This window comes from Dipodomys ordii, unplaced genomic scaffold (assembly GCF_000151885.1).
Source record: "Dipodomys ordii isolate 6190 unplaced genomic scaffold, Dord_2.0 Scaffold155, whole genome shotgun sequence".
Classification (NCBI taxonomy): Eukaryota; Metazoa; Chordata; class Mammalia; order Rodentia; family Heteromyidae; genus Dipodomys; species Dipodomys ordii.
The window spans coordinates 738,557-747,487 of record NW_012267371.1 but is presented as its reverse complement, the minus strand read 5'-3'; the positions used below and the strand labels follow the sequence as shown (position 1 = coordinate 747,487).

At 50.8% G+C, this 8,931-nt stretch overlaps 1 protein-coding gene across 1 annotated transcript; it reads left to right on the top strand.

The window, feature by feature from the left end:
* Positions 1-258: 258 nt before the first annotated feature.
* Krt8 (keratin 8, type II) lies at positions 259-8,672 on the top strand. Its single transcript, XM_013032518.1, has 9 exons — positions 259-687; positions 3,243-3,451; positions 4,078-4,138; positions 4,620-4,715; positions 5,546-5,710; positions 5,982-6,107; positions 7,033-7,253; positions 7,425-7,483; positions 8,261-8,672. Exons 1-9 carry the CDS (start codon positions 361-363, stop codon positions 8,452-8,454), a joined length of 1,458 nt encoding a protein of 485 aa, XP_012887972.1. The 5' UTR covers positions 259-360; the 3' UTR covers positions 8,455-8,672.
* The last annotated feature ends 259 nt before the right edge of the window (positions 8,673-8,931 follow it).

Sequence of the window (8,931 nt, the reverse complement as noted above, 5' to 3'; positions counted from 1 at the left end):
CTCCCTGTTACTCACTTGTTACAAGGCCAGAAGGATTCTGTCCTTCCTTCCTTCCTTTCTAATTCACATGAGCTGAATTGCTCTCTCTTGAGTTTCTTGGGTGGTACTGGAGTGGGGTCCACGGTGGTAACAGCTCTCTGCTGCCCTCATCTGAGTCCTGCCTGGAGGTGACAGGTCTTGGGTTAGGCCCTGCCCACTTTGGAACTAGCCACTCAGGTAGGACCTCTCTTGCCCTCCCCTCGGGCTGGGCTTTCTTTTATAAGAGGTCTTTCCTAGGCGCTGCCCCACTACCTAGAAGCAGCTGCTCAGCTTCTTGTCCAACCTGTCTTCAGGCCTCCTGCCTTCACTCCAGCCTCCACCATGTCCATCAGGGTGACTCAGAAGTCCTACAAGGTGTCCACCTCTGGACCCCGGGCCTTCAGCAGTCGATCCTACACCAGTGGGCCCGGTGTTCGAGTCAGCTCCTCAAGCTTCTCCAGGGTGGGCAGCGGCAGCAGCTTTCGGGGGAGCATGGGTCTCGGTGGCATTGGCGGTGCTAGTGGAGGGGGCATTACAGCCGTCACGGTGAACCAGAGCCTGCTGAACCCCCTGAAGCTGGAGGTGGACCCCAACATCCAGGCCGTGCGCACTCAGGAGAAGGAGCAGATCAAGAGCCTCAACAATAAGTTCGCCTCCTTCATTGACAAGGTGAGGGGCTTTCCTAAGGGGCCGACTGCCCTCCACACCCTTTCTCTTGGTCACTCTAGTTGGTGGCTTCATCTCAAGTCCCCTACTAGCTCCTGGTGGACCTCACCATCCTGGCAACACTCTCTTACAGCCAGTGTCCAGTGGTTTGGGCTGGTAAGGCCTTAGGGAGAGGGTCTGGATGATTTGCAACTACATCCTGGGGCTTCTTCCCTCCCTCCCCCTCTCCTTTCTTCCCCTAACTCCATTGAGGGGTCCTTTTTGTCCATTGAGGGGTCTGGCTTCCATTGAGAAGCATGGACTTCCTTCAGTTGTTGAGTGGGAGGAGGTCTCCCCTCCCCCAATTCATTCCTCTTCCACACTATTGCCTCAAGGGGTTTCCAGTGAGGTGTGTGTGTGTGTGTGTGTGTGTGTGTGTGTGTGTGTGTGTTGGTACTGGGACCTGGACACTGTCCCTGATCTTTTTCACTCAAGGCTAGCACTATACCACTTGAACCATATTTCTTTCCACTTTCCTTTTGGTGGTTAGCAGGAAATAAGTCTCACTGACTTTCCCGGCCAGTCTGCTTTGAATCAGAATCCTCAGATCTCAGCCTCTTGAGTAGCTAGGATTACAGGTAGAAGATACTGGAGTCCTAGCACCTGGCTCCATTAGTGTTTTTCCTTCTCCAATATTTTTGTATAAAAAAAAAAAGGAGGTTTAATGGCATTCTGAAAGGCTGTAGGTGTCTTGATCCAAACTTACAAATGTAGGTAGAGGTCTCTGGTGTTGGGTCTGGGGTCACCCCCAGGCTGAATCATTACTTAGCTTTTGCCTTGCTCACTGTAATGTGGGTGGGGCCACCTGAGGGGTAAGGGCCCAGATGAGTTGTCTCTTGGGAATTGGCCTCCACCTGGCCTGGCTCCAGGTGTCCTGGGAGACGCCAGACCGGACCTAGGGAAAGCCCATTCAGGAGTCAAAGTCTGCAAGTGTTGGATACCTCGCCCTGGTTTACATCCTGTTAAACCCAGAGTTTATGGCTTTCAGATAACATGTCGGTCGGCTGACGCCCCTCCACCCACTTAGCCCTTGCCCTCATTCTTCCTACCTAGGCTCCACCTCAAGGGGTCCATTCCACTTTCTCAGGCTGGAAAGCCAGGCCAGGTTTTGCAGCCTGATGTCTCTCTGGTGGCCCTAAGGGCTGGGGAGGAGTGGCCCATCTCTGCTGACTGGTTCCGGGGAGGCATTGTGGGAAAGGGAGGAGGGAAATCCTGAAGTCGTTGGTTTCCTTAGGAACCAGAGTCCTTTCTTTTGTAGAGGACTTGCTGGTAAACCAGCTCTCCAAACTGGTTGACTTCTCAGTGCATTTGGCTAGACCTGGGGGTGGAGGGGTGGGGATAATCCTTAAGAAGAGCTGTTAAATGCAGATGTCCAATGTGAATTTGGTTCTCATGGTCCCCCCCCCCCTGTTTCCTTCAGGCCATCTTGCTGAGTTTGACTTCCTCTTCTAGAAAATGGGCAGGAAAATCCCTAAATGAGAATTTTTGCTCAAACGAGTAATGTGAACAGTTTAAAGTACCGGCTTACATGAAGCATTCCAGTATGATTAAATGTTATAATCGCTACGATTTAAAAAGGAAAAAAGAAACAACCAACCCTTTAATTTTGGAGAGGAAAAAAGATTTACACACAAAGTTCTGGGAAAATTGCTAGATTATACTGTCAGGGCATTCTTCTCTTCCAAGTGCCTTTTAGCTTAAAAAAAGTGACAATTTTGGGTTGATTTAAAAAATGTGTTTGCTTTCTTAGAACAAGTTTATTACTCTTCCTTTTTTTTTTAATTCTTCTTTAACATGCCTTGATTTCATTCTAAGATGTGGATTCCATGGGCCCAAGGATCCCAGGGCCTGTGTGCTTTTAGCCAAAGCGACAGATTGTGGATACATAAGAGGTGGGGAGACCCTTCCTGCTATTAGAGACCTCCCAAAGGGAGCTGTGGGAGCCAGGGAAGATCTCTCAGTGTATAGACAGCAGTCCTTCCTCCTTTCTTGTTCTCTGGGGCCTAAGTTGTTCCAGGGTCATTGCCAAGTAGAGGAAATCTAGGCTTTGATTAGAATGTATGTCTCCTGAACAGTGTGCTCTATGAGCATGAAGGCTAAATAATGATGAAGGGTTGATATACTGTACTCTATTTTATTTTTTCAATCTTACATAAAATGTAAAGCAAAACATCTTTCGAAAACTTGGCTATTTTTTTTTTCTTTTACTGATCGGTGACACATAATTATATTAAAGAAGACCAGTTTGGCAGATTTGGCTTCAGCAGGATTCCCCTCGCTGCCCTCTCCAACTGTGCCCCTCCCACAAAGCCACTCACTCCCCATCTCTCCATCTCACCATTACTGTTGCTCTCAGGTCATAGGTGGTCTTCCAGGAACAGCTACCTAGGTGTCTAGGTTCTGGGAACTTTAGTGTTCTGGAAACAGACTAGGGACAAGACAGGATTTGCTTCCCTAGACCTTGGTCTAATGTGGACCTGGTCCAATGTGGATCTGTTTGCTCCCTTTTCTCCATGTAGGTGCGATTCCTGGAGCAGCAGAACAAGATGCTGGAGACCAAGTGGAGCTTCCTGCAGCAGCAGAAGACGGCTCGGAGCAACATGGACAACATGTTTGAGAGTTACATCAACAACCTTCGGCGGCAGCTAGATTCACTGGGCCAAGAGAAGCTGAAGCTGGAGGCAGAGCTTGGCAATATGCAGGGGCTGGTGGAGGACTTCAAGAATAAGTGAGCCCACTCTCCAATGGATGTCAGCCTGCCATCCTCATGGGGATGAGAGGCTTAAGTCCCTGTGGCCCTCTGCTTATCGACAGTGTAGTAGTATAACACATGATCTGTTTTGCTTGGGATTGTCCTGGCATAATTGCTAATACCATCTATTCTCTTCCAGTCTCAGGGCTATCCAGATTTGGACAACAAATTATATGTTTAAGTAGTGCACCTAAACGGGAGAGATAGGTCATCAGCCATCCTTACTTTTATACTTCTAGCCTTCCCCCAACCTCTAGAAAATTCCAGAGAGTTCTCTTTGAGGTATCCCTCCCAATGTGGGCCCAATCTAATGTGTATTCGCAGATTGGGAGAAACGTTCCCACTTTGGGCTTTTCCACTGTCAGAGAGTCTGGTGGGGTTGGGAAGAGGGGAGAGGGTGGGGAGGCAGATGAGCCAGACTATCCTATACTCATCTGTGGGAAAAGAATTTTTGACAATATCCTTCTCCAAAGACTTAGGTGGGGCTTGGGGCAGAGCTTCTGAGTGTGTGCTTAGCATTCACAAGGCCCAGAGTTCTATCCCAGAGACCACCAGAACTTCTCCTGTGCCTTCGTCTCTGATCCTAAGTCTTTCCTCACTAGGTACGAGGATGAGATCAACAAGCGGACAGAGATGGAGAATGAATTTGTCCTCATCAAGAAGGTAAAGGGCCTTCCTTTTTCCCTTACTCCCAGACACTGGAGGTTAGGAACTGGAGATTAGGACTGAGCAATTTTTAGATGCTTCTAAATCCTGTATAATTAGGGTGACCCCAATGCTTCTAAGGAATAGGACAAATTCATAACATTTCATCCCGTCTAGGTGTGTGACAGAGAGGAAGATAAAGGGCAGGGAGGTTGTTAGGTGCATTGGGCAGAACTTTGGGCATCAACGTGGGGTACATGGTGAAGAGAAAGGAATAGAGCTGGAGATATAGCCATAGAATGCTTCCTGGAGGAGAAGGATGGGGCGAGGAGGGCTGCAGGAAGCGGAAGGTGCGTGGGCTGGGCTGTAGGGCCAGTGGACAAGAGGCAACATCCCACAAAATGGGATGTTGATGGAGACTTGTTGGAAGATCTCAAGTCCAGGCCAATGCTGGGTTGGATGTAGACACTCACCTCAGTTTCTATCATTTTGTCCCCAGGATGTGGATGAAGCTTATATGAACAAGGTGGAGCTGGAGTCCCGCCTAGAAGGGCTGACAGATGAGATCAACTTCCTCAGGCAAATATATGAAGAGGTATGTTCTAGGGGTCTGGAGCGGGAGGGTCCTCCAGCCTGTGAGGGATCCCACTCCCAGTTCCCGCCACACCCGAGGAGAAGGGTCTTTATCCACAACTATAGCTTCTGGCAGTTAAAGTTGTTCTCCAGGCTCAATCCCTTACACAGGGAAGCTGTCTTCCCTCATTCCACAGTTGAGGCTGCAAGACTTGACTTTCCCAGCTGGGTGCCAGTGGCTGGTGCCTGTAATCCTTGCTACTCAAGAGGCTGAGATCTGAGCACTGTGGTTAGAAGCCAGTCTGGGCAGACAAATCTAGACACTCTTTTATCTGTAATTAACCAGCAAAATGCTGCAGGTAGAGATGCTACTCAAGAAGTCAAGTGAGAGTGTGAGGCCCTGAGTCAAACCCCGACGTTAGCATGTGCACATGTGTGCACATTGCGCGCATGCGCGCGCGCACACACACACACACACACACACACACACACACACACACACACGGCTTGTCCAAGGGCATCATACAGAGAGGGCTGATCCAATCTACTCAGGCCCACTTAGTCCCACTCAGGCACATTTGGTCCTGTCTTGCATGCTTCTGAGCTTAGTATTGGTGATTGAGAGCAAGGACAGCGTCTCCCCCCTTGGTAATTCACCAGAGTCAGGTTTTTATTCTTTCTCCAGGGTGCATCTTTGATCCATCTTCTTTCTGCTGGGTATTTGATCTCTTTTCAGCCGTGGTTCCCACCTGTTCCCTTCTGTTGTCTTACCCTTAAGGGAGATTCTTCTGCAAAGAGGGAGTTCCCTAGGTACACACACAGAGCCTCACCTCCTGCCTCCCTTCCCCACAGGAGATCCGTGAGATGCAGTCCCAGATCTCGGACACTTCTGTGGTGCTGTCCATGGACAACAGCCGCTCCCTGGACATGGATGGCATCATTGCTGAGGTCAAGGCCCAGTACGAAGAGATGGCTAACCGTAGCCGGGCTGATGCTGAGCGCATGTACCAGATCAAGGTGAAGAGCAGGGTCATTAGGTTGGCCCTCATCCCCTAGCCAGTTCGGGGCTCTACTCTGTGGGGAGGGTGCAGGATTCCAAACTGCTGAGAGCGGGGTGCACAGAACCAGTGCCTGGAAGTCTGGGAAGGATCTTTCACTGGTGTGTGTGTGTGTGTGTGTGTGTGCGCGCGCGTGCGTGTACACGCTAAGCTGTGGTAAACTTGGCTGAGTGGGCACCTGAGGATCTGCAATCCCATCCAGAACCTCACTTGTCATCTTGTATCTGTAGTATGAGGAGCTGCAGACGATGGCTGGTAAGCACGGAGATGATCTGCGTCGCACGAAGACGGAGATCTCTGACATGAACCGCAACATCAGCCGCCAGCAGGCAGAGATTGAGACCCTCAAAAGCCAGGTACTGTAGCACTGAGCGTGGACTGGGATTCTTGAACAGCCTGGGGAAGAGGAGATCCTGTAGGAGGGAGGGGAGGGGAGAGGTCTGGGGCCCCAGGGCCAGGCACTGGAGAGGCAGCTGCCAGCCAGTTTTCTCAGATAGTCCTGAGAAGCAGAGGGACACTGAGTATCGCTGAGGCTAGCGTAGGGTGAAAGGGGGCTGGGCAGGTAGGTTGGGGCTCCCCCAAGCCTGTCTTGTTTACTCTGTCATGTGTATCTGGGCAAAGTTGGAATTTGTTGCCTGTAAAAATCCCCCCCCCTCTTTCTCTCTGTCTGTGGTGCTGGTATTGAAGCATGAACACAGAGCCTGGGCACCATACCTGAGACTTTTTGCTCTGCCACTTGGAAGTGAAGCTATGGCTCAAGTGGTTAAGCACTAGCCTTGAGCTGAAAAGCTCAGGAACAGTGCCCAGGCCCAGCGTTCAAGCCCCACGACTGACAAAAAAAAAAAAAAAATCAGGGAGATGCTTATCTCCATGTAACCACCATTTCCAGTTTTCTGGTGGTTTATTGGAGATGAGTCTCACGGACTTTCTTGTCTGGCCTGGCTTTGAACCGCAATCCTCAGATCTCAGTCTCCTGAGTAGCTAGGATTATAGGCATGAGCCACAGGCTCCTGCTTGTAGCCCAGAGCTCTGAATTCAGTTGGTGTGTGTGTGTGAACTCTCATAGTACTACAGGTGTGATGGGGTGAGAGGGAAGTGCTTGGAAGCAGCTCTGCTTCCCCATTCTGCTTGCTCAGTAACGTTGCAACGTTTTCTTTGAGCCAAGCAGTGTCAGTTTAGGTCTGGGGGTGGGAGGGGCACTAAAAGAGGTTCTAGGTAGGTGGGTGCTGGGGAGGAGGCCTCCTGGATAAAGATGTCTCATGCTCACCTGTCCTCCTGCAGAAGGCATCCCTGGAGGCTGCCATCGCGGATGCAGAACAGCGTGGGGAGATGGCCATTAAAGATGCCAATGCCAAACTGGCAGAGCTGGAGGCCGCCCTGAAGCGGGCCAAACAGGACATGGCGCAGCAGCTGCGCGAGTACCAGGAGCTCATGAACGTCAAGCTGGCGCTCGACATCGAGATCGCCACCTACAGGAAGCTGCTGGAGGGCGAGGAGAGCCGGTGGGTTTGGGGACTCCTCACTGGACTTAGGGGCCAGGCTGTGGGACCTGGGAGTGGGAAAGAATGTGTGTGTGTGTGGGGGGACCTGTTAGTCCTCTTGGAACTTTGGAACTTGTGCTGGGACCCAAAAGGCCCGAAGTTGGTTCTGACACCCCATCTGTCTGTGTACAGGCTGGAGTCTGGGATGCAGAACATGAGTATCCATACAAAGACCACCAGTGGCTATTCAGGTGAGTGTTCTGGGTCCTAGACATGGCTGTGCGGAGAGGCTGAGTGGCCTGGGCTTTGGGATGGATCTGTGCTCAGTAGTAGCAGTGGAGGGAAAAAAATCTCCAGGAAATGGAGTCACTCTTAGGACCCAGATAACAGTTACTAATAGAAAATCCTCAAGTAGCTGGTAGCTGGGGACCAGCACTGTGTCTAGTGTTTTTATGCTTTATTTGTACAGTTAAATATTGTGTGTGTGTGTGTGTGTGTGTGTGTGTGTGTGTGTTTGTTGGTACTCAGGCTTGAACTCAAGGCCTCATGCTCTAGGCTTAGCTTTTTCTCTCCAGGCTGATATTCAGCCACTTGAGCGACACCTCCACTTGCAACTCTCTGCTGGTTAATTGGAGACGAGGGTCTCACAGATGTGTTAAACTGGCTTTAAACCTCAGTCCTCAGATTTCAGCCTTCTAAGTAGATAGGATTACAGGCGTGAACCACTGGTGCCCAGCCATTCTCATGCTTTATTATTTGCCTTTTTTACAACTCCTCTTGAGCTGAAGGAGCTGGGCTCAGTTCGATGTCTTGTCCAGGGGTGAACAGCCAGTAAAGAAACACTTTCCTGTCTGCCCTAGCTTCTTTGATGGCTCTGAGGAGTGACCCAGGCATCCTAGGTTCAGCAAAATGTAGGCCTGACACTTCACCTCTGGGACATAAGAGGGGAGAAGGGGCCTGGGCTGATGGGTAGACTAGAGCATTGAACTGGCTCATGTGCTCATATGGCTGCCTCTATCCCTGACCAGGAGGGCTGAGCTCAGCCTACGGGGGCCTCACAAGCCCTGGCTTCAACTACAACATGAGCTCCTTCCAGCCCAGCTTTAGCCCTATGGGGGGCTCCAGCACCTTCACCCGTACCACCAAGGCTGTGGTGGTGAAGAAGATCGAGACGCGAGATGGGAAGCTGGTGTCTGAGTCTTCTGATGTCCTGCCTAAGTAAATGCTACTACATCCCCTCCTAGCTGATGCCCCTCTGAGGCTGCCACGAGCCTTCAGGGGAGACAGCTGGGAAGGAGAGCATAAGAAGGAGAGGCCTGCCCTCAGCCCCAACTTGGGAAGAGTCTACTACCCGGAGCGTCTCTCTTGCCCGTGCCCCTCACCACCGAAAAATTCATTCTGTTTTTCCAAAATAAAGCCTCAGCTGGCTCTGCTAACTGACTTTGCTGTGCATGTGTTGTATGTCCACATTGTGGGGGGTGGGAGGGAGGAATAGGAAGGAGGCAGACAAGAAGTTCCTTCCTGTCAGGCACCAGTGGCTCACGCCTGTAATCCTAGCTACTCAGGAGGCTGAGATCTGAGGACTGAGGTTCAAAGCCAGCCTGGGCAGGAAAGTCCATGAGACTCTTATCTCCAATAAACTACTCAAAAAAAGCCTGAAGTAGCTGCTGTGGTTCAAGTGGTAGAGCGCTAGCTTTGA

What these genes read in the sequence shown, in the direction of transcription:
- Krt8 (XM_013032518.1), top strand. Translation starts at nt 361, where the DNA reads ATGTCCATCAGGGTGACTCAGAAGTCCTACAAGGTGTCCACCTCTGGA. An exon ending in GTGGAGGACTTCAAGAATAA is followed by an intron (nt 3,452 to 4,077) that starts GTGAGCCCACTC and finishes TTTCCTCACTAG; the next exon opens with GTACGAGGATGAGATCAACA. An exon ending in TTGAGACCCTCAAAAGCCAG is followed by an intron (nt 6,108 to 7,032) that starts GTACTGTAGCAC and finishes GTCCTCCTGCAG; the next exon opens with AAGGCATCCCTGGAGGCTGC.